Source organism: Pangasianodon hypophthalmus, chromosome 29 (genome assembly GCF_027358585.1).
Source record: "Pangasianodon hypophthalmus isolate fPanHyp1 chromosome 29, fPanHyp1.pri, whole genome shotgun sequence".
NCBI classification, from domain to species: Eukaryota; Metazoa; Chordata; class Actinopteri; order Siluriformes; family Pangasiidae; genus Pangasianodon; species Pangasianodon hypophthalmus.
In genome coordinates, this window is record NC_069738.1 from 6,267,410 (window position 1) to 6,292,890 (window position 25,481).

The window sequence follows — 25,481 nt, forward strand, 5'->3', positions numbered from 1 at the left end:
TAGGATAAGCAGTACAGAGAATGGATGGATGGATGGATGATAATGTTGGGTTGGGATTTCCACCACTGTAGCAGAAAAAAATCATGGATCCACTGGCTATGCTTTACAAATCCTACTTTGAGAAGCACTGATTTTTAAAAGTGTGTTAGAGATAAAAACTTTTTTTTTTTATCACACTATGTACAGATTTCATACAGCTTTAACTCCATATATTCTAAAAATTACCACAAAAATGGGAGAAAATCAATCCATTTTCACAACTGGATCAGTAAAGGTGCACTTCAGTGCCTCTGGCAAGTCCTGGGACTTCATGGATAGGACAAAAGGTCACACCAGTTCCAATTTACCTTTTGTTTTTTTAATAATTAACAATAATGAAAATCAGACTGACAGCGCAGGTGATGGTAGCTTTATATAAACCGAGCAGGTGGACTCATCAGCTGGAGTGGGAGATATTATAATAAGAGGATCAGATAAATGCTGCATGGCACGTACCGGGGGATTTCTGTACAAAACCTCATGAGATCATAAAATACCGGTTACACACAACACTTTATACTTTCACACACACCGAGGGTGGAGCGCACAGTTTTAAAAACCGTACTCATTCATTTATGTGGATGAGTCACGATTTACACAGTTCTTGGAGGACTGATCTTGTCCTGCGTGTACGTCAGCATGAATCTTCTCCCTCTCATCCCTGGCTCCACCCCTATCATCTTCATCATCTCCCTCCTCTTCCTGGGTGTCCTGGCTGGCCGAGTCAGTGCAGGTGGAAGAAAGTGAGGCGAGCTTGTGCCTCAGCTCGGCCTGCGTCGGGACCTGCAGTGTGATCTCAGCTCCGAATGACTCCACATCCGGTTCTGGCACATGCAAAAAGAGAGAAAATGGATTAAAAGAAAACCCAGCAGGAAGGACAGGAGTGCTATTCTGTCTCGAGAGGCTGTGCGTTCTTCTGATAATCCTTTTATGTAATTAGCTCTAATTGAAAAGCCTGTTCATGCCTCGTCTCCCTCCCAGGAGCCAGATCTTCTCGGAGCACTGTAAATGTCAGCTCTGATTTAGAGGCTGAGAATGAGGAACGTCAGCGCCGGTGCACCTTCAAGGATGTGAGGCATTAGTAGGGAATGTCTGAACAGCCAGACTCATCACAAACATGTGTTTTGCATCTAGAGAATGCAGCCGGGTTTAATTGCAAAACCCAGGAGATAAGCGCAACCTGCTGCACAAAACGCAAATAAATCAAGTGTAATGTGCGCTGCAGTGTGTGTTCTAGCTCAAACAGGATGTAGAGGTAATATTTATGACATGAAGTGTGTGATTGGGTATCTCATGAGGTTGAAGGACAAAAACCAGGTAGCTGGTTGCAAGATATTTTCCTATGAATTAATTTTTAAATACATTTTATAAGTAGTAGATACATTTCACTTAAGAACTGTAAACCTCAAATAAAACACCTGGCAAGAAATAACATAAGATTAATTTAAATTAAATTAATTTCAGGGTTAAAGGAGCAGGTTGTAATTTTCTGGAGACCTCTACTGTCTGTGAGACCCACTACAATCACAATGAATAAATGAACAATCCTTGCTTTTCTCTGTTAACACTACATGTTAACTAAACTTTTAACTAAAGAGGCAAAACTAAGCAGCTCTATTTGAGATGAGGGCAGAGCTAATGAACCCCATTAGGAATAGGCATCATGTAAAAAATATTTTTAAAATAAACATTTTCATGGTACATATGCATTATGATGTGTAGGCTTACTAACAAAGTGCCAAAATAACAGTAAAGCCACCAAAAATACTTAAGTGTCCACTGCTTAATAATTAGCAGCTAAAATCACAGATCAGAGATTTTATATTGGCTCACGAAACCAAAGCTTATGAATTACGTAACCACAACCAGAAGAAAATGCGTCTTTCACGTCCAGTGTCCTTTCCCCTTCAGTGAATCGGCTTTTCGGCTAGGAGACTTTTAATTTATTTACTTGGTCTGATAGCTGCTTCAGCTGGAAAGGATAAAATCGTTGTTTTGAGATGTCCTGAATCACCGTAGCAAGGCGTCAAACAATGTAAATGCTACGGCTAAACTGTACATGTTGGCACATCTTTTGTTGCACACATGTATTACTGTATGAAGTTGTATGCACTGACATGGACCATGAGTAACGTAATAACACAAAACCTAGACCATAGATATGTAAAGGAAGTGAAATGTATTTTTTATTATTAAGAAATATCTGATATCACAAATTATTTGAACGTTTAAACCCGACAAATACGCTAACTGTGTGTGTGTGTGTGTGTGTGTGTGTGTATACCCAGCATAGGGGAAGCCACGCTGTTGTCCTCTGCTCCCGAGGTGAGGAAGACGTCCAGGGCCTCGTGGTCAGACATGTCCATCAGGTCCATCTGTTCGAGCATGTCCACATTCACCTCCATGGAAGACATGCTTCCTATTGGCTCTGCAAACCACAGGAAGGGTAAACATCATTACTTCTCCCTCTTCACTTCCTCTTCCACTTTTTTCACTGCAGTGTTTAAGCAATCTGGCTCACAAGTTTATTCTGTAAATGCAACACATCATCTAAAGTAAATGAAGTCATTCTAGCCACAGTGTGAGCCGCAGAGTGATTTGTGTACATCCAGGAACAAGTGATTTTCATCTAACTGCTTGTTTGCACTGTGTGTATTGCTGTTATAGGAAAACAATCAACTGGTAACAGAATGATAATAGAAACACCACTTTGAGTCAAACTGCATCACATCACCCCATTATTTTCCTATAACAGCACTCCCGCAAGTTTTTATTCCTTAGCCTTAGACTCAAGGATTTTCTTCTGTCCTTAAGGTCTGAAGAAAATGAGTTTTAATTGTACATGACATTTGCGTCTCCCAAACGATGTTTGTATCCAGAAAGGTACACATCAGCACCCCTTCTCTGAGTGGTGCATTAGGATATGAGGTAAATTGGACCCAAAAAAAAGCCTATCTATGTTTCTAGTTCACATTTGCGCACCATCTGTGTGTAATGTATTCATTTATTGAGGCTGTTAAAATATGCCCTCAGCAGTCTAATATGTGATTATACATAATATTTAAAAAAAAAAAAAAAGCACTGATATGTGTGTTAATGGTTCCACACTGTCAGTTTGACTATGAGTACATGCTGTTAGTGCAGACATCACATACATGAAGAGGGATGACCATCATGTGTGTGTGTGTGTGTGTGTGTGTGTGTGTGTGTGTGTGAGAGAGAGAGAGAGAGAGAGAGAGAGAGAGAGAGAAACGGAGACGGCGGCAGGGACAGCACAGAGCTGCATACCTCAGGGATGAGTTAAATCAGGGCAGCAGGAAGAAGGAGGGGAAGGACAGCAGAGAGAAAGAAAGAAGGGACGTGTTAGCTACGTTTACACACGTGTGTTCCTCCACAGTGTGACGTATTCCGATTTAAAGAACAGCTGCAGGTGCTTGACTTCAAGGCATGACGATCTACAGGCTTCCAGAAGCTTCTCAGCACAAGATGACTGACTGAGAGAAGTTTTCTCCTGACTTCCAATTATTTAAGACTTCGATTGAAAGATTAAAATATGACAATTCACAGCTACAAAATAACCTTTTGAAAGATATCATAAACATGTGACTCAAAAAAGGAGCTCAATTATTATACTGCATGTTTTTGGTTACCAGGTATTGTAAGCATGCTATGTATATTTTTTGAGTTGTTGAATTCTCAATTCTGATTGGTCAGAAGGTTGATAAATTTTCTGTAACAGCAGACTCTGACAATAGTGAATATAGTGAAGTTTTCTGTAAGGAGAAATTTATTTAGCATGTTTGGAAGGAGTCTCCAGTGTTAACGCTTTGATGAGACTGTGTTATTGTAGTGGTGAGGGAATGACTGTTTATAGCTGCTATAATGTAAGTGATAACGGGAACTAACTTGTTTCATGGATATTACATAAATATAACTATAAACGGTTAGGACATTACGACGTGTCCTTTTATTACTGTAAAACTGGGACACTTTTGGGCTTTATCTCTTAAAGTATATTACATTTCCAGAATGATGCATTACTGCATGGCAGGTCCACCTGGAAGTGAAATCTTTTCAGCTATTGCAATGTGAGATCTCAGCATCACCTGCTCCAGTTATTTACTCTGAATGGCTTATATTGATTTTTCTGTATTTTTCAGTATTTTGATAAATACATTTTCTTGAGTGATCCCATAACCTATTTTTCCACAGAAAAGAAGCAGACAGGTTGCTACTTCCTTATTTAGTGCTAAGTGCTACGTTGTTATTTTGACTTAGTAATTTGATATTTCACGATATTATCTCATTATTCCAAGATATTATCTCATTATTCCAAGATATTATCTCATTATTTTGACAACACATTATTTCAAGATATCATCTCATTATTTTGAGAGCAACTTTTTATTTTTACATTATTCCAAGATATTATCTCATTATTTTGACCTAGTAGCTCATTATTATGTCTTACTTACTCATTATTTTGACATAATAACTCATTATTTTGATTTACTAACTCAGTATTTAGTAACTTAGTAACTTCTGTTATTTATTTGTTCGGTTTTTGTGGATTTTTCTCTCTCAGCCCTGTACACCATGCCTTGTGTTCCAGCACTGACCTGTTCAGTTGCTCTCTAACACACAAGTTGACCAGGGGTAGAAGTGCACAAGTGACAAGGAAATAACACTCAAGACAGGGCCAGGATAAAGGGTTGTGCGTCTTATTGGCTTGCGTGCTGAGCTCCAGGCAAAACTCATTCTCAGTAACGGCAGCTAAGAGCTTCCGACAGAGCTCTCTGAAGAGCAATCTTCCTGAAATATTCTTCACATAAGTGAAGAACTATAAAAGTTCTTCACATCCAAACGTCTGGGTACACTACTGAGAAGTGTAATTTCATCAGTCATGAATATATTGTGAAATGCATTACTCAAAGTAAGTCTAATATTCTTTACTAATGCAAGTCCCTTAATGACTGAAAGCAGTGAGGAAAATAACAAAAAAAAGTCATAGAGATAAATATTAAATATATTAATTTTTAAGCCATGACATCACTGTGTTAGTATTGTGTACATTGGCAGTCAAACGATTTTGCACCCTGGAGTTTTATTACAGTTTTAACTTTTGTCAATTTCATTTTGGAATCGGAGCCTATACCGGGAAAACTGAGCATGAGTTGGGAACACACAGAGTCAATTAGAGGCGAGTTCAAGTCGCCAATCCACCTGGCGGCATGTTTGTGGGAAGTGAGAGGAAACTGGAGAACCTGGAGGAAACCCACACAGACACGAAGAGAACATGTGAAACTCCACACAGCCAGTAAATCAAGCTCAGGATCAGACTGGGGATACTGGAGCTGTGAGGCGGCAGCTCACTCGTCTGTAAGTAATTGTGAGTAAGACATTAAAATATTTGATTATGGATTGAAGCTTCTTCTGAAGCTAATCTTAGTAACAATAACATGATACTAATACGAAGTGCACATCAAACATGGAGTTGCTGAATGACTCCTGACCAACTCCTTAGTTTAGAAGACTTTACAACTTCTGAACGCCTCTGGACTGACTCCTGAATGACTCCTGACTGACTCCTAACTGACTCCTAACTGACTACTAAACGATTCCAGACATCTCTGGAATGACTCCTAACTGACTCCATTCTGACTCCTGAACGACTCCTGAACGACTTCTGACTGACTTCTGAACGACTCTGGACTGACTCCTGAATGACTCCTGAATGACTCCTAATTGACTCCTGAATGACTCCATTCTGACTCCTGAACGACTTCTGACTGACTTCTGAACGCCTCTGGACTGACTCCTGAATGACTCCTAATTGACTCCATTCTGACTCCTGAACAACTTCTGACTCACTTCTGAACGACTTCTGAACGACTCTGGACTGACTCCTGAATGCTACCATTTCTCAGTTCAGTATACATTTAATAATAAACGTTTCTTGATTCAGTTACACCTATTCTTCGATAAGATTTACGAATTTTAGATTATTTATTTAGAGAGTAAATTAAGTCTTTTAAACATTTTACAATGGTCATTTAAAATGCTTAAAAACAGGGTGTTCACAAACTTTTGACTGTCAGTATACACTAGTGTTTAAGTGAAATATATGGTATATAAGGGTATTCAGATAGGGGTTCTTTTTTATATAAGGATTAATGAAACTTTTAAGTTGTAAAAAAATGCATTCTCATGTAATCAGCTATTACCTGATTAGAATTGTGTATTCATTTTTCATTAAATGGTGAAATAAACACAGGTTGTGGTAGTGGACTCTGACGTTTGGACCCTGTACAGCACATCTACAGTATAATATAATTAGTATTTGTGTGTGGATTTTTTTTTCTCACTGCATTCCCTCTATGTTTCTTTCACCTCTCCTCTCGGCAATCTGCAGGTAGCTGGTGGACAGGTAATGCTCCATATCCTGCTGAAATGCCTCCTCGAAGAACTTCTGCCTGTCTTTCAACTTCACCTGCTGCTGTCCTGACTCTGCCTCTGGGACCTTCTGAGCATGCTCCGAGTCCAGCTCCGCTGTGATTGGAGGAAAGGCAAATCAGGCGCAGAGGTAAAATAACACTGCAAAAGTATAATTTACTTCAGTAATTTGCTGTTTATATGCAGTGTATGTATTGTAATAATTTTCAGAATTTTAAGGAAATATTACTGTAACTGCTGGAGTAGCATATCTGCTATTAAACACTAACATGTGGGCATATTAGAATTATTAATTTATCATTTCAACTTCAGTAAGCATTTAATCCCAGTCATGGTGCAAGACAGGAGTACACGCTGGTGAGACGCTAGTGCATTACAGATATGAATGCAAAAATAATGACACGATATAATATACGATAATGTAATAGTGATGAGATCACTATAAATCACAGAACCAGCTGGAGAGCAAGGACTTAAAGACAGTCGGTAATTACCTCTATACAGGATACAATGACTTTAGGGTTCATCACACCTCCAATTATCTCTAAGACACACAACCTCTAATTAACATATTGTGCCGTGAGAAGGTTCAGAGGCTCAGAGGCAGTTTGATTCTTTAAACCCCCTGATGGCTATGACAGTGTAAGAGGCTGGACATGTGGTTACAGCCTGTAGGCATGCCTACAGACACACACACACACATACAGAGTATCCAATCTCAGCACCACTGTGTCAGTGATTACAGTCAGAGAACAGAGAGGACTGTGGAGGAAGAATTGAATAACAGAACAGACAGGGAATGGTGAGCATCCTCATTCACAGCCTCCCCACACACACACACACACACACACACACACACACACACACACACACACACACACATACACTTTTTTCTCTCATCCTTTGTCCTCTAATCTCACTTTCCTCTCTCCTCCTGCTCTACTCTCTCCTCTCCATCTGTGTGGGCTTCTGAGACTGCTCTAATACGTGACAGACCCGAGGGGGCGTCCGCCAAAAGCCTGTGTGTGTGTTTTGTGCCTTAAATAAAACATCAGCAGTTGGACTGGGCTCCATGTGGGTGGAAATGTGTACATATATTGTCATTTGGGGTAATTGTTTATGTGTTTGTGTATTAGATCACTAGACTTAAATGGAAAAAACACACCGATTTCCATCTGCTAGCTAAAAATGAAAAGATCCCTTGCAGGTAAAACTAAATAACTGTATTAACCTATTGTTTATTCCCCCTCCCCCCCCAGTATTTAAGTATTCAGTTGTTATTAAGAACATTAGACATTCAGGACAAAACATGTGATTGAACATGCTTCTTCTGGAAATAAAAGTAGACGTAAAGGTTGAACAAGGTTATTATACTGTAAGTACCAATCATAACCTTGGTAACGGCACCATAAACATAGAGCTGAATGACTCCTGAACAAATCCTGAACAATTCCTAAATGACTCCTGACTGACTCCTGGCCATCTCCTAAACAATTCTTGTCTGATTCCTGAATTACTCCTGACTCCTGACTAAAGCTTGAACAACACCGGATCAACTCCTGAATGACTCATCAGCAATTCCTGAACGACTCCTGAATACTCCTCAACAACTCGTGAATGACTCATGAAGGACTCCTGCATTAGTCCTGTCCATCTCCTGACTGACTCTTGAACAACAACTCCTAAACGACTCCTGAATGGGACCCAGTGATTCCACTACTGCATGGCACTAAGTCCCTGTCCTAAATGATACCCTAATCCCTGTGGTCCTCATCCAAGTCTAAACTTTATTGAGGTTTCAAGGCCCAGACTTGATGATGCATAAAATCTAAAAGGACGCAAGGTGTACCATGACACCATGTACCATCGTATCCCCTGGTACAACATAGCACTGCTCATCTGGTCCCACCATCTCTCCGGGTACAAGGAAGGCATGCATCAAGACTCTTCCCTGCTCTGGAATCTAGGTGGTGGAAAGAACTTCCCCTAGATGTCCGAACAGCTGAGTCACTGGCAGTCTTCAAATGACGTCTAAAGACCTACCTCTTTCAGAAGTACTTACATTAGTAATGTAATTTGTAAAAAATGTGTTGTCTGTGTGCTTATCTTACTATATTACCTCCCTAACTGAATGTATTCTTAGTCCATGACCTAGTGAACTAGTATGAGGATGTATTTATTGATAGAGATTTCGAAGCACTTCTGTAAGTCTCTCTGGATAAGGGCATCTGTCAAATGCCATACATGTAAATGTAAATGTGACATGGTACTTTTTATTCATTTATAGTTCCATTTAATATTGTGGAACCTAAGCAAAAACAGTTAGTTCCTGTTATCCTGTGAACACATAGTAGCAGCTATAAACATGTAAAACAAATCGCATTATTATTATTAGTAGTAGTAGTAGGAGGAGGAGGAGGAGAAGGAGTAATAGCAGTAGGAGTAGTAGTAGTAGTAGTAGACAATCATCTATGTATAAATAAATATCAAGGAGGTTTGACATTAAGACTAGCTCTTCCTGTACAACTGACAACTTCTCAGTTTCTCTAGATTAATGCGATAGGTGTGAAAGAGCTAAAAGACAGCCTAAAACAGAAATTACCTGAATCTGTGTCTAAATGCATCCTGGTGTAGTAATGCAGTGTGAATCAGCACGTTACAATGTCTGTGGTGTGTTTTTGGGAGAATCCAGACTATCGAGTGTGTGTGTGTGTGTGTGTCTGGCCTGTGTGTGCTGCTCTGCCAGCTGCAAGGTTGCGATGTGTTCTGCTGTAGTAGAAGACCTCTTGTCTCTCAGAATGTTGTGGTTTTCATCGAAACTGTGTGTGTGTGTGTGTGTGTGTGTGTGTGTGTGTGTGTGGGCGGGCGTGTGCAGGGTGGGCTATAGATCTGCACTTCCTGTGCCGTATGAGGGTGAGATACGTGAGCTGATGGACAAAAAAGATAGTTTCATACAGAAAGAACCACCTACGGGAAAAAACTATTCATAGCTCTGGAACAACAAAAAACAGAAGGGAAAGCTTTCAGCCTGGTGCGTGGCTCAATTCACTTTACTAAGTTTTCTGTCAAAGTTAAATAAGGAGTTGGGATGAACACTAGTAGTGAACATTAGCCTCTTTAACACATCAAATGTAGCATTTCTCAATTTAAAGTTGAAGATTATTAAAAGTAATAAGTTGGAATAAGGAATCATTATGCTAACACTATACATAAAGTCATATGACATGACTATTCATTAAGCATTAAAGACTTTTACATAATAGATGAATTATTAACAATGAGTCACTGAGTACACTGTTAAAGTCTCTCTGTCAATGGTTTTAAATGCTACATACACAGTATTCTTTGTAATATGAAATATTTGACACTTAATAAACATTTGCTAATGGTATACACTTTCTGACCACTTTAATACAACTACCTGGACACCTGCTCATTCATGCAATCAGCCAATCATGTGGCAGCAGAGCAATGCATAAAATCATACAGATACAGGTCTGTTAAAGTGATCTCAGTCACTTTTGTGTTGTTGGTGCCAGATGGTGTGGTTTGAGTATTTCAGAAACAGCTGATCTCCTGGGATTTTCATGAACAACTGTATCTAGAGTTTACACAGAATGGTACACAAAAAAAAAAAATCTGCAGTTCTGTGGATGGAAACACTTTGTCGATGGGAGAGGTCAGAGGAGAATGGCCAGCCTGGTTTGAACTAACAGGAAGGTTATGGTGCCTCAAATAATAACTCTTTACAACCGTAAAGAATGCGCAACATCCACTCCTGTCAGGAATCTGAAGCTACAGTGGGAAAAGTTGACTGAAACTTGAAGATTGAAAAAATGCCATCTTGACTGATGAATCTCAATTTCTGATGCTGGTGGTCAGAATTTGGCATGAAAGAAATTAACCTATGAACCTAACCTGCATTGAGTCAACAGTTCAGGCTGCTGGTGGTGGTGTAATGGTGTGGGGAATGTTAGTTTGTGCCCCTTAATACTAATCGAGCATCATTTAAAAGCCACAGCCTATCTGAGTATTGTTGCTGACCACATGCATTACTTTATGGCCACAATTTACCATCTTATAATGGCTACTTCCAGCACGATGACACACCATGTTGCGAAGTCATCACCATGTGCTTCAGTTTCCTCCCCAGTCGCCAGATCTGAATCTAATAGAGTAGCTTATGATGTGGAAAAACAGGAGATTTGCAGCATGCTGACAAATGAGCAGTGATTATGTGATGCAGTCATGTGAGCATGGACCAGAATCTCATAGACATGTTTCCATCACCTTGTGGAATCCATGCCATGAAGATTTAAGGCTATTCAGGTAGCAAAGGGGGTCCCAGTCTTAGTATAGTGTTCAGAATAAAGTACCCTATGAGTGTGTACTTCAGTATTGCATGCTTTCGCATAAAGAATAGGTCAAATGTGAAACAAATTATTCGGTTCATTTTTCTATACTTTCTTTAGTAAGCGATCTTAGTTAGGCCATGGATGTGAAATGTTACAAATGTAGCCTAGCTCGCTAATATTAAGAGCTTACAGTTGTGTCCTTTAGTATCCAAGGACCATCACACCAGGACTCATTTTGGTAGTCTCTAGCCTGTGAACATTTGAATTTAAGTAGATTTTTACTACTGCTGAGAGACTAAACAAGAATAAAAAAGAACTCATCACTTATTAGCATTATTTAACTAAATTAGCTACGCTGCACTCGAGTAACTGCTTTCTCAATGCTCTCCCCATCAGTACAATCTATAAATACATTTTGAGCATAAAACACTCATCTTTTAGCATAGTAGTACAACTGATAATAGGGAGATGAAAAAAAAGGAAGGATAAAGAAATTTCTTCTATTCTAGCAAAAACAGTTAACTTAATTAGCAGATTATTAGCTTATATTACAGGGCTAATGAATACGTACTAGTAAGTTAGCATATCTCAAAGTGTTTTGGCAATGCTAATTATTTGTATTTATTTAAAAAATGACTCAGCATAATTTTAATCCATTTGTAGATGTTATAGAATGTTGTGGAACATTCGGGGAACAAGTTATCACAGAAAGTCCTCTGTCCTGAAGACTCCGCTGTGTCGCAAAACCTAAAGTTACAGCTTTACCTCTGACTGACACTGGAGACTCCTTCCAATACCGCCACCAAGTGTTATATTAAATAATAATGATCAATTCTTCATACGCCAAATCTAGCAGCACAGTGCTCTATATTTTGTCATCTATTCCTTTCAGTCACTCTAGATGGCTATGTGTGTGTGTGTGTGTGTGTGTGTGTCCAGCACTACAAAGCCAATGATCTACTCCTGCATCCCATGTGCTTTTGAAGTGAAGTGAACTAACGCTGTGCCTAGAGCCAACGTGTCCAGCAGACATCTGGACCCTATGTGTGTGTGTTAGTTTTTGTGTGTGTGAGTTTTTGTGTGTGTGTGTGCATCTTTATTCGTTCCAGCATTTCACTAAAAAGTGATCCAGCCAGGTTATGATGTTTTGAGCTGATTAAACCAATTTTCTAGATAATAAACTAAGATTTGTGTGTTGCTCCGTCGTAACTTGGCACATTAATTGGCACATTAGCTTGGCACGATGATGTCCACTAGCAATCTCCTGCCAATCTAATAAGTTGTTAGCGTCCGACATTTGCTGGAACTGGCTTCGGCAGTAAGCAGTGAGGCATTTTATTTTAAAATCATCTGCTCCCTTTCTAATGCCGGAGTGTGAGAAAAGGCTTTCAGGCTTGAGACAGCAGGAAATAAATGCTTATTAGTGTGCATGTGGGGTGTATGGGGCCTGCTCATGTGTTGAAGAAGAAATATATTTAGCTGTTCAGCCAAGCTGCAAATAAACTATGGGGAAGCTAGTGTGTTATCAGTGTCAGAGTTTCCTCTCTTACCCACGCCTATGGACTTTTTATAAATCCAGATTCTCCCAGCATGCACTTGGTTTAGACTGTATGAATGTAACATTTCAAATGCACCATGTCTTGTCGGAAGTTTGTTCTCACAAGCGGAAAGAATAATTATTTTCTAAATTAAAATGATGACGGCATGCAGATATACATTTCGTCATCATTTATTGTCATCTTTCTGCTCTTTTATGCAGACTTTGTTAGTGAAAAAAGGTAGACAGGCCCTTTTTAAATAAATACATTTAAAAATATATTTATAAAAATATTGTCATGTATCTCCAATGAAGCATTAGTTGCAGCTCTTATCTCATGGCCAGATAGCAAGCACATTTCAGTCACATGTGGCTGTTATCTGAGACATTTGGTTGAAATACGGCTGAACGGACTTGGGCCAAATCTGAGCCATATACCTTATATCTGAAGCAGCTAGGAGCCATTGGGTCTCAAAAATTCCACCTGCCATGTAAAAAGAAAACATTGTGATCTGACCATCTTATGTAAAGACAACATGACAGGGTGTGCTGTTATAGGAAAATAATCAATGATGAGGTGGTGTGATGCAGTTTGATGTAAAATGGAATTTCTGTTACCACCCTGAAGTTGATTATTTTCCAATGACTTCACATTCTGATGTGTTTTATTCCACTTGTACCACAAAAATTTGCCAATGATTACTTTTTATTTATTAAAGAAGGACACGTTTTTATCTATTTATTGTTACATTTAATGATGTGAAACAGGTTCCTGTTATCACTATAAACATTTGTTCTCACCAGCCTCTCTTTCTTCTCTCTCTAGAACATAAGACAAAAAAAACACTAAAGCCTCTATCCTGAAGACTTTCCAACTTGAATTTATATCTTTTCCCCTGACTGTTATAAAGCACTGACACTGGAGACTCCTTCCAGAAATGCTCAATAAGATGATATTAAACAGTTAAAAAGGTAAATCCACAATTCCACTGGCTGGAGCACTGCACTGACTAATGTCTGGGCCAATGAGAGTGTGTTCAGGAGGAGCAGGTTAAGATCTGGGCCCAATCACCTGACCAAAGACCTGTTTTTTTTACTTCATCATATCTGAAAAATAATACAAAATTTGGTCATATTCTTTACTCAGAAAAGATTCCACCTGACTAATGGACCTAAAGTATTAGGAACAATGTTTTTTTTTCCCTTTTATAGTTATGTCTAATTTTTTGAAACATCAGTTCTCTCTTTGTTCAGGTTTAAGCTTGCATCACCTAAATAATAGTTTTAATAACTATCGCTATGATTTGCATTATTAGCATTAGCCTTATCACTATCACCTTGCAATCATTTGCTATGGCAAATGAGCTATGACTGAATATTGACACTCAGACATATAACCAAAAAAAAAAAAAACTCTGTCTAGTCGTTATGACAGTGCCAAATATCTGACAGCGCACCTCTGAGCAATGCTAATGACTGTCAAGTTCACGGAATAAAACAAAAACTGACGTTCATTTAGCAAAGGCGTGTGTAGTGTGTGTAACTGAGTGATTGAAACACTTCTCGCGGGAACAGCAGAGCTCGTTTACTGCCTTGCTGTTCCTACTTCAATAATCGTGACTGTCTTCCTCCACAGCTCAGCGAGGGTTTTTTTTTTACCTCATGTCTGCAGATGGATCTGGAAAGTGTGTGGTGTGTGAGAGATACAGAGTGATGGAGAGAGAAATGTCACCATCAGTTCATTCTCCCAAAATGAAATCAACTTAACTTTTTTTGGCTAGACTGACAAAATACAACATTGCCTAATGCTGAGAGGTGATAGCAGTGGCTGTAACTGAGAACTGACTGAATATCTCTCTTCATCTTTCCATGTCTGTCTCACTATCATATTTCTATCATAATGAAATACAAATCTTGTAGATGTCCGAATTACGCCGATAAAGCCATGTTAATTCCATTAGGAGGGAAACAGGATCATAAGAGAGACACAGAAAGAAGAGAGAGATATTAAGTCAGTTCTCCTTTAAAACCAAAACTGGAACTACAATATTTTGCATAAATATTCACCCCCCTTGAACTTTTTCCACATTTTGTAGTGTTATAACCTGACACTGAAATGGACTTAATTGGGATTATATGTCATTAATCTACACAGACCAGCCCGTAATATTGAGGCGTATGGAAAAAGCAATATAGTTTGCAAAATTATTTACATAAGGATTGCATAAGTATTCACCCCCTGTTGTTGTGACACCCCTAAATTGCCATCAGAAGTCACATAATTAGTTGCATGGAGTTCTCCTGTGTGTGTGTGTGTGTGTGTGTGATTATGATCATGAAGACCATGTAGCTATCAAAACAAGTTCTGGAAAAATATGAGTCCGGGTGTGGTTATAAAAATATCCCAAACTTTGAACATCCTGTGGAGCAGCATTAAATCTGTTATTAAAAATTGTAAGAATGTGGCACAACCACAACCCTGCCTAGAGGAGGCTGTCCACTAAAAATCAGTGAAGAGATAAAGAGGGGATTAGTCAGAGAAGCAACCAAGAAACCAGCTCAACATGATGCTACCACCACCATGCTTCACTGTGCAGATGTATTTATTAATTATGTTTTATTTCGTCGCTAATACTTGGTTACGCCTCCCTTTACCTTATTAACAGTGTCAATCCTCTCACATAAAGACATAAAGATTTCACTAGTGTCTTCAGATACTTCCTGTCGCTCTTCTACTGACTGGGTGCAATTCAGTTGGAGTTTGTGGCTTTTTTTTTTTTTTTTTATATATTCCACATGCTGTTCCAAATAATCCAACATGTTTTCTATGGGACTTGGGTAATTTTTCAGGCCATTTAATGTGATCTAGTGTCCATCAGGCTCGTCACACCGAAGTCACACACAGATTTGTTTCTATCCTTTAACATTGGACTGTCAGTGTTGTGTTCTGCTTTGACTATCTGCTTTTATGGTAATTTACTTTCATGCACATGCATAACCTATTAGCACTGTACAATAAGGCGCTGCTATGAGTAGTGACTTTTTTTTTCATCCAGGGTGCTTGTATCATAATAATATAACTAGATTGGAGCAGTTTCGTATTTGCTGTTTCTTCTAGAAATTTAGGGATATTTAAGGATAAAGGATAAAGCTTCCTCTCTGAGTGTAGGGTGCACTTTATGAGTCACAAAAAAGGAAATGCATTATTGAACGCATCTCTTTATCATAACTCTTTTTTGATTTATATTTTGGTCAATAAGATGCGAAAGAAAAAAAAAAGGAAAAAGTGTCCATCTAGCACTCTTCAAAGGTTCTTCAAGGTTTTTGTTTTCCTAAAATAAAACCTCTTTTCTTTTCAAGAAATCAAAATCATATTTATCTATGGTTTAATTTTTTTCTCTCAGCATTTGGTATGAAGCCATTAAACATTACGTGGGCTAGCATTTTTATGATTTCATGGCTGTTCAAATTGAATTTAAATTGTTGTTTAGGTTTTAATGCACAGATTACTGATTTTGGATTAAAGTACAGTTTGTAAAGATTCAAATATGTAAGGCTGGTTTTATTTGTTTGTTTAATATCTCTCAGAGATGTTTAAAGAAGCGGTTTGAAATTCTTAGCGCCCTCTGCTGCCCGTGTGGCAAATTGCAATTACCTATAATAAACCTCTGCCTTTCCCCCAGCTGAGCCAACATTTTATACTTTATACCAGGTCATTATTCCGCCTGATTCATAGCGACATTTATTTAATTAATTATTTATTTATTTATTTTTTTTTTTCTCTCTTTAATTGTCATCTCTTTCTCCCTCTGAAAATGAAATTAGCATAACTGTAATGGCACAACTGCGATAAAATGCAGCAGAAAAGCAGTCACATTAATTGGTAGGATAATGGTAATAATCTCATCTGAACTGAATAATCTCTCACTCACAAACACACACAACACACACACACCGCCTCCTCATGCACCTTGTTTAATGTGATGAGTGTGTGTTGTCATGCGTTACACACTGTGATGAACAGCGTAGGAGTGTGTATCTGTGGGTGGACTGAGTCACGCCGCCCCTGTCACTGCCACTCAGGATCCTGCACTCACAAAATGGGTCATATTTACACACCACAACTCCCTCCGACCTCAAAACACACACACACACAAACACACAGATGACTGACTCGGAAGACAACAACTACAGTACAGAGTCCACTGTCAACAAATGTGTTCATTTTATCAGTTATTAGAAATCATTTTACTTGGATGGTCAAGAACATGAGACAAATATTGTAGCTGTTCATGAAAACCTTGTATGAAATTAAAATATGGCTGAATACCCAGGTCACTGATTTCTTTGTTTGTAGTGTGCCAAATATGTGTGGAGGTAAACGAAAAAACATGTAGCTGTGGCTAAATTCTGGAAAATGACCCAGAAAAAATGGTTTTAACCAAAACTGGTTTAATATACTTTGACAAACAAATATATTTTACCAAAATTTAATGTGGAAATATTTTTATTTAAGCTCCTTTCTAGCCTTGTAGGAGTTAAATATCAAAATATCATTTATTGCATGGATTATTCTTTCTATATGTTAATTTTTATCCATTTTCATGAAGGGTGCCAATAATTCTGGAGCACCCTGATAAAATTATTAGCTAAAACTATCAAAAAGGCTTTTAGTTTTTGAGTGGATCCTTGTTCAATACTGACACCATTGAATATAGAGGTTCATTTGAGTTCAAATTGCTGTAGACGGAAATTAAAAGAAGCTGAAGAATCTCCACACCGACGTCGTTGCCATGGTTTCCGCCTCTTAACTGTTGGATGGCGATTTGAAGGTTCGAGTGGTAAACCAAAGCGTAGGGGAAGATGCATATTCGCCAAGCCAAACAAGCAAAGAGCAGTGCACGAGGAGAGACGTGTGTGCGTGTGTGTGTGTGTGTGTGTGTGTGTTCCACAGCCTTCTCCACAATACTCCATCACATCCTCCACCATGCTCGCCTCCAGACAGGCTCTCAGACAGCACACACACACACACACACACACACACACACACACACACACACACACATATAAAACATTTCAATTAGCTGCAGTTACTGACTTTGTGGATGACTGATTCATTTCTATTTTCCAATAATAAAATAATAAAAGGAAGCTCATAAAAACCTGGAGTTAACCTCAGAACTAACTCACCAAAATCATGTCATGACATCATCAGAACGTTCAAGACTTATATTTTTAAAAAATAATAAAATAAAAAACAAAACAAAACTCTCATGCTAATTGTCTCGTAGCATGCTAGCATATCAGTCAGTAACGACAGCAGATAACATTCTCAGCTGAGAATGTCATGTTGCTCGTAAGCAACTGCAGTGTCTTAATGTCATCCCGCTAGTTATAGCTAATGCATGCAGGCAGGATGTGCTATGTAAGGAATAAAACACCACGGGACATTCTGTTACATACGGCATGATGGTGGATATTAGTTGATTATTTTCAGCACATTCCGAAGTGTTCTATTCCAATTGGCCAAAGCTACATTTAGAGTTACATTTAATGTTGTGGAATGTCTGCAGAACAAGTTAGTTCCTGTTATCACATATGTTTTTTCCCCCGGTTTCTCCCTTATTTGGTCTTGGCCACATTCAAATCCTCCAAAATCTAGTGGAAAGCCTTCCCAGAAGAGTGGAGCTTATTATAAGAGTGAAAGGGGAATAAATCTGGAATGAGATGTTCAACAAGGACATATGGATATAATGTTCAGGTGTCCACATACTTTTGGCCATATAGTGTATGTAAAAAGATTGAGGTTACATTGAAAACTGTTGCAGAATTCCTTTAAACATTCACAACTTTTTCATATGAGATGAATTTTTTTGTGTGTGGATTTTTATGAATGACACCATCCCCGGTACATGTTAGTGCTGAGATTTTATCTTTGTCTATGTAAATCAGGGCACAAGGATGTGTGTATTTAAACCAAATAGGAATATGAAAAGCGCCAGGGATGTAATTTGCTGTAAAGCATATGAGTTATTGTAGATGTAGAATAAAGAGTGTGTGCTTACACACAAGAATAGCAGCTGGCCGCAAGCATTAAGTAGCAGAACAAAGAGGTAGTGAAGAATAGGACTAAAAAAAGACATTGCTAGAGGGTGTATCCAAGAGGTTTTTTTTTTTTTTCCATGTTCAATTTTCAATTATGATTAGCACAGAAGTGAGAGGAGCTGAGCTGACTTTTGTGCTGAGGTAAAATGAAAGCCTGGTGAACACGTGCTGGCTTCAGGGCAGTAGTCACATTTGCGCGTGTCATCTTCTGAAATGTTTTTGTGCTCAGAACGGCAGGAGGTGGCTGCCTGCAGGAGGTCAGCTATAACCGAGGCTCTTACAATGCTGTTCATATGGAAATTCTGCACTGTTGGTAATAACAGTATTATCATTTCTGACAGTAGACTTCACACACACACACACACACACACACACACTCATCAAATACTAGAGTAACTGTTTGCAAATAATTTATCAACGTTTCAGTCATCAGTAGCTCAAATTCGTCTCCGAATGTCTCATCGGTGTTTCTGTAAAGCCGATACCGTCCACAAGACTGGAAACAGGAGACGTGGTGATGGAGGAATTTGATCAGGCTGAGTTAAAGCACTGTATTTAGAGTGCGGTTATCTAATCATAGCTTTCTTTCTCTCAGACAGGCCATAAGTGTATGACCAGAATACTATAATTGTCCTCATATCATATTTCCTGCAGTAGGAAAAGTGTTATTTATAGATTTATCAATAGAGCTGAAACTGATAAGGGAACCAGAATTACTATAATCTGGACATTCACACACTCCTGCGTGGACACTGCAGTGTGTCTGTAGTTCACAAACAAATACACAAGGTTTAGAGTAAAAAAAAAAAAAGACATTTTTTCTTAAACATAACTGTTAAGCAATCTAAAAGAGGCTCATTTCTTCTTTTATTCCTCTTATACAATATATATATATATGAACTTTTGAAAACGAAATGAACAATCAGAGTAAAGGCTGAAAGGCAGAAGTGGAAGTTATTTTGACTCACTTATATGTCAATAAAAATATTTAATAAAAAATAATATTAATCCTATTAAGCGAGCACGAAATCCTCCTTCAGCTGAGGTGTTTGTTTACGGCTCTGCACAGACAAATCGGCCTGTCGTCCATTTATACAGCGAAATTTATTTTGTTATAATTTAATGATTAGTTTTATTTGTCTTAATTTATGGGTTTTTGTTGGTTCACATTCTTTCTTTTTTATATTCTTTAATTAATACCAATAATATAAATATTGGTTTTCACAAAATGTTCTCGGTGGTGCTCTTAGTCCCTGACCTAGTGAACTAGCATGAGGATGTGTTTTTGATAGAGACTCTAAAGCTCTTCTATAAGTCGCTGTGGATAAGGGCGTCTGCTAAACGCTAAAAACTTATAAAAAAAAAAACAATTTAACTTCAACAACATATTCCAGATATAAAAGTGCAGTAATCCATGCAAAATGTCTGATCTGAATGCAGTCAAGTCAGGGTTATTCTTCTTAGTTGTAAATTCACAAACACTCAGGAGCATGAGTAGGATACGAACATTTCTCCGAATTTATGGAATGAATACCAAATTTCTTGTGAAATTTCTCATATGAACAATTTACAAATAAATCTGTTCTTATCCAGCTTGATAAATGAGCCCCATTATCATGCCTCTCACATATGAAATAAATGAAAACATTAAATAAAACAAACCCTCTCATTGGTTTAAAAACATCATTGTCTCACAGATTTAGTTACCAAAACCTGAGGGTAGATCATTTTCCTAATGCAGGTGGATTGGATATTTAAAAAAATTGAATGACTTTTATCTGGTATAATTTATCTTCCATTACTTATTAGCCATGTTAGCCTTATAGCTCCAGGGCAAAACAAAGAAAACTAAATTTTTTGTTTTAAACACTGCACTCCAGCTCTACCTACAGTATGACAAGTATGTCCATTAATTAACCTACAGATAGGGTTGCCAGGTCTGTGTGACTGAATGACCCCCAATGGTCAATATTTCCAAAAGTCACAATCAGAACCACCCAGACCCTGTATTAAACTCCAAAATAATACCACCATCTCCAAATATATTACAATTTTTACACATATTTACACATACTAGCCCATACAGTACACTTAACTAATGATCCATTGTTAAACCATGCAGTTTTCCTAAACAACTTTTTCATCAATATCCTAAAATGGTCTTGATTATATTATTACATATACTGTAATATTGTCATAAATAAAGAAGAGAATGGGAATGAGTAAACCAATTCACTGATGCACAAACACATACACACAGTAAAAGTAGTCTACTATCTTTCTTTTCTAAGCATAAAGGACTGTATTCACAGTTAAATCCAAAAGTTACAAAAGGAAAGTTACGCGTATTCAGAGTTGGGTTACGCAGCTATTGATTTTCTGGGGTCCTCATTCAAATTCTGCAAATCACCCATGTGTAGATAATGTCTCTGGCAGATTTTTGTTGAGTCGAGGCATCTGAGATGTATCTGTGCTCAAAGTTTTTCAATAACATCTAGATCACTGCCTTAAAAAACAAGCACTTGCCTTTAAGCCAGAAAAAAAAAACTTTTTTGTTAATTCAATTAGCTTTCCTGCCTACAGTTTGAAGGATAAGCTGACCAAGCACCCGTCTGCTATGCTATGCTTATTTATTTAGTTAGTCCATAACAATATTATTAATTTATTGTCATTTATTTAATATTGGTTTCATATGACAATCCATATTTTGGTTACTCACAGACAGTGGCACTGGGTTTAATATTGCTCCTCGCTCGAACCGGTATCACACAAGAAAAAGAAGTTTAAGTAAAAGGTCAAGATCGAACTGAAATACCTTTGTTTTTGGCAAAATCCACCCTCCGTGCAAATCCCACACAACTGTCTGATTTTAAGTTTGTAGTCCACATTCTATTTTAAACATGTTGTTAATTACAGTCTTTTGTAACAGCCATTTAAAGCAAAAGCTGTTGCAAACACAGTCTACACTAAGTAATGAGACAGAATGTAAAAAAAGGAAGACTTGCACATCACTTTAAATGTAAGTCAAATGAATGATGCAACCTGGTGCAAGGATTGTGTAGAAGGTAAAGGCATGGGGGGGGGTGGAAAAGATAAAGAGAGAGAACAAAAGAACTTTCCATTCCTCTTCTGTACATCAACAAACTCTTTACAAAGGTCAATACAGTAGTGTTGTCAGTTTTAACCTCCCAGGGCTCTGCACTCTCATAACTTAAAAACCTTTCCAATTAGTTTCAGTTTTACAGAATAATTTATAGTTCTTACTAAATAATTCACATTGAGACAAATCATTGGATTAGCCAGAAGGTGTTGATTAATTTTCTATAAGGTAAGGTCTTCAGGACAGACGGATTTGCAGTTTCTCGGTATCATGACACAGACAGAGAACATTATTTGAATGTTTGGAAACATATACGACAAGTTCAAAAATGTTGAACTATGACGTTGCAAAAAGTTTTTAGACTGTTGCGTACACAACAACCACAGTTTAACAAAACTAACATTAAGAAAACATTTGTGTTAAGGTTCTTACAACAACGAATGTTGCAACATTGTAAGAACATTTCTAAACATGTAGAGTAAAAATGTTTTCCCAGACAACCTGACATACTGAAAGTATTTTACAAACCGAAAGTTTGTAAAATCATAATAAAATCAGAAAATGTAGCTAGCTACTTTAGCTAGCTCCTCAACAAACAAACATTATCTAGATTATTTATTTGACAAAGTTCTGTTAGGCAACAAAATAAAAAAAATAAATAAACAAATGTATGAGTGTGATTTACAAGGTGTTTTGCTGTTGATGCTTGTTTTTTTTTTTTAATGAAATGTTTTGACGTGCTATGAGGTGACAGATGGTAAGAAAATCTATTATTTACCTAGCTAGCTAACATTCACAGCTGATGATGAAACTAGGGCAATAGCCAAATCTAAATATACAAAATATGTAAATAAACCTAAATATGTAAATATGTATATAAACAAGTGTCCAAGTGTAAAATAGCTATCTAAACATACAAGCATATTATTTAATTCTTGGGCTTGATGTAAGTGATAGGAAAATGATGCCATAGTAATAAATTTATCCTGTCTGCACACAACTGGTATCACAGATTTTACTAATGAGCTCTGAATTTTAACTCCCCTAATGAGCCCAAAGTTACCAGTGTTTGATGTTAACGAAAAAACCTTCACACACAGCGGCACAAGCCCTTTAATCCCAGTCCTCTTCAAACAGCTTAATAATGACTCTGTTGAATTTGGTGTTACAGCTGGGAAACACTGCATGGACTCTCCAGCTCATAAATAAGGAGAACTACTTTAATAAAGCTAGGCTTTTAAATTCCTGTCATGGACTGGAGCATGTAATCCATGCACCAAACTGTAAACTGTATCCAAACCAAAATTAGAGGGCCATTTTCGTTTGTTTGGCCTGGGGTGAAGGAATTTAAATGTGATGCTCTTTTAACAGTTTTTCTTCTAGTGTGTAGAGATGTGATTATATAACTTGCGCATTTAACCAAGTGTCTCTTTGGTTTGAATGTTATATATTAAATCAAGTTTTTGAAAAATTCGTTCGTATTATATGATTGGCTGTAATGTGTACTTCATGAGCATTAATTAGAGCTGGGTAATGCTTCACTGAGTAATGACTCCTTCCTGTGCACCTGCAAATGAGCTCCAGTCTGCTCGTATTAGCCGCTGTGTGTGTCTGAAACAGCTAAGACTGCACGGCTTGCGTGAGCAGATGTGAGAGTTGCATGTCCAAGCGAGATTGGCAGGCATATAGAAGTTTGATCACGAAGTGTGTATGTGTGTGGATTTGCAGATGCACCCTGGCAGAAAAGACATGCATATCCAGGGTGGGTGTTGCTCTTTGGGTTTGAATGACACAGTCAGAGAGAATAAACACATACCTGTGGAATATATGCTTAGGACCGTTCCTGCTGCTATCAGTTTTAGGTTTTCTGAATGTTATCCAATTGCTGGATTTTCAACATCAATAACTAGACTGTATTCTTCTCATCATGGTTAAAACACCATGCAGGTCTATAAATGTATTATATAAAAATCTATTTCCTGGATGTGCAGCTAATTTGTGATGTGCATTTGTTAATGTTCATTAAACACATCTTAATATTGTTCCACTTTATTGATCAGAATCTCAGCATGTTTCTCTGTGACACTTCCAAAGCTTCAGAGTCCTTTTTTTACATACCCTACATACAGCTACATACCATATATGGTTAGTTATGGGCGTGTCTGTATTTAAATGAGTAGTGATACACATGAACACAGCAATTTGTTAATTATTAAGCTTTATTACTTGATATGCACACTCTCATTTTATGATTCCCAATTTGATTTTGCGTACGAGACTTCATTTTATGCATGAGAAACAATTTGACAAATAAGGACAGTGGTCAGAAACCAAAAGGCCATAGCATCTTGTCTCTGTTGCTTTTTTTCTGAGGGCATATCAGTCACTGTAGTGCTTCAGCCAGAGCTCAATTATATAAGAACACTGTTATCCTCAAGGTCTACCATTTTCGAACCAGAGAAGTGTGTCACTGTGTTTGTGACAGTCATGCACTGCTCATGAACAGTATTTCTTTGTGCTGAAATCTCTGGCTCATCACACCGCCCCACAGTCAGTGAGTGGGTGAGTCCCAGGTGCTCATATCCATGTCTTTACACATTCTTATGACTCATTATCAACATTACAGCTCTCTATTTACTTCCCTGAACTTTCTCCTTTCAGGCGGGAGGTTAATAATGAGGGGGTGCTATTATTTTTCTGCTTCATAGAGGTACACAGTGTTTTTATGAGACATTCAGCATGGTTATGATGTATTCAGTGCTATCTCAGGAGTTAGGTTCTGGCTACTGATCAGGTTGTCAGGTCAAACAATACGCTTGTACTCCACACTGGGGTTGTCCGCTGCAGACGTGGATAAAAACATCTTTCCAATAAATAAATGTAAATGTATTCACTCATAATTTTATTTAGAGTACATACACAATCGCTCAGTGCTTCTCAAGCTAAATTACTAAAACATTACATGCTGTGCCAGTTGTTGATCCAGATCCGTTTTAAAATTCTTCCTGCTGTAGTAGCCCAAGCAAAGGCCTTGAAACCAGACCCACAGTGGATGTTGTAAGAAGTGGCAGATATACAGATCTGAAGGATCTCAGCCTTGAGCACTCACATTTTTTTTTATTTCATTTCAAGCCGTCAGTAAATCAGAAACCTCACAGAGATTTTATACTCTGCATAGCATTGAGGTAGCGTGGCTAAGCCTCTTAAAAAAAGCTTTTTAACCAGAGAGATGGAGGCTGTTTGTGTTTTTTTAAATCGTTTTTTTGTTTATTTGTTTGTTTGTTTTTTGCTTTTATATGCTTGACATTTTCTTCTTCTGCTTCATTTCCAGTATTTCCAGTACTGAAGCATATGAATAACAAGAAGAGTTAAAAGACCTACATTACCCCAATATCTATTTGCATTAGTTGGTGATGCAAATTCATTTCACCAACATAGTGATGGTGGACAAGGCAACTCTAACTGTGACTTTAATTTTAAAGCTGCTAGAATTGTTTAACAAACAACTTTGACTAAACGTCAATTTTCGACCATCCAACCATCCATCCATCCTTTAATCCATCCTTTGATCCATCCATCCATCCATCCATCTAAACATCCATCCATCCTTTCATCCATCAGTCCATCCATCCAACCATCCATTCAGCAATACATCCATCCATCTGTCTATCCATTCAGCTATCCATTCATCCGTCCATCCATCCATCTATTCATCCACCCATCTATCATCCATTCACCCATCCATCTATCCATTTGTCCTTCCATCCATCCATTTATTCATCCATCCATGCATCTATTAATCCATCCACCTACCCATCCATTCTACCACTGACCCACCCATCTGTCCATTCTTCCATCTATCCATCCATCCACCTTCACCTATGTCCATCTA

At 37.9% G+C, this 25,481-nt stretch overlaps 1 protein-coding gene across 4 annotated transcripts in view; it reads right to left on the bottom strand.

Annotated features, from left to right (window-relative positions):
- Positions 1-392: 392 nt before the first annotated feature.
- dtnbp1b (dystrobrevin binding protein 1b) overlaps positions 393-25,481 on the bottom strand; it is a 32,258-nt gene continuing 7,169 nt past the window's right edge. The window contains exons 1-4 of one of the 4 annotated variants that reach the window (XM_026942332.3): positions 21,305-21,516; positions 6,430-6,588; positions 2,324-2,458; positions 393-863 (exon numbers count right to left, since the gene is read on the bottom strand). In XM_026942332.3, coding sequence (XP_026798133.3) covers positions 613-863; positions 2,324-2,458; positions 6,430-6,588; positions 21,305-21,377 — 618 coding nt within the window. In that variant the 5' untranslated portion in view covers positions 21,378-21,516 and the 3' untranslated portion in view covers positions 393-612. Of the gene's footprint in view, positions 864-2,323; positions 2,468-6,429; positions 6,589-9,094; positions 9,317-21,304; positions 21,517-25,481 lie in introns of those variants that run through there. The other 3 variants (XM_026942331.3, XM_026942335.3, XM_026942333.3) reach the window with 3 other exon arrangements.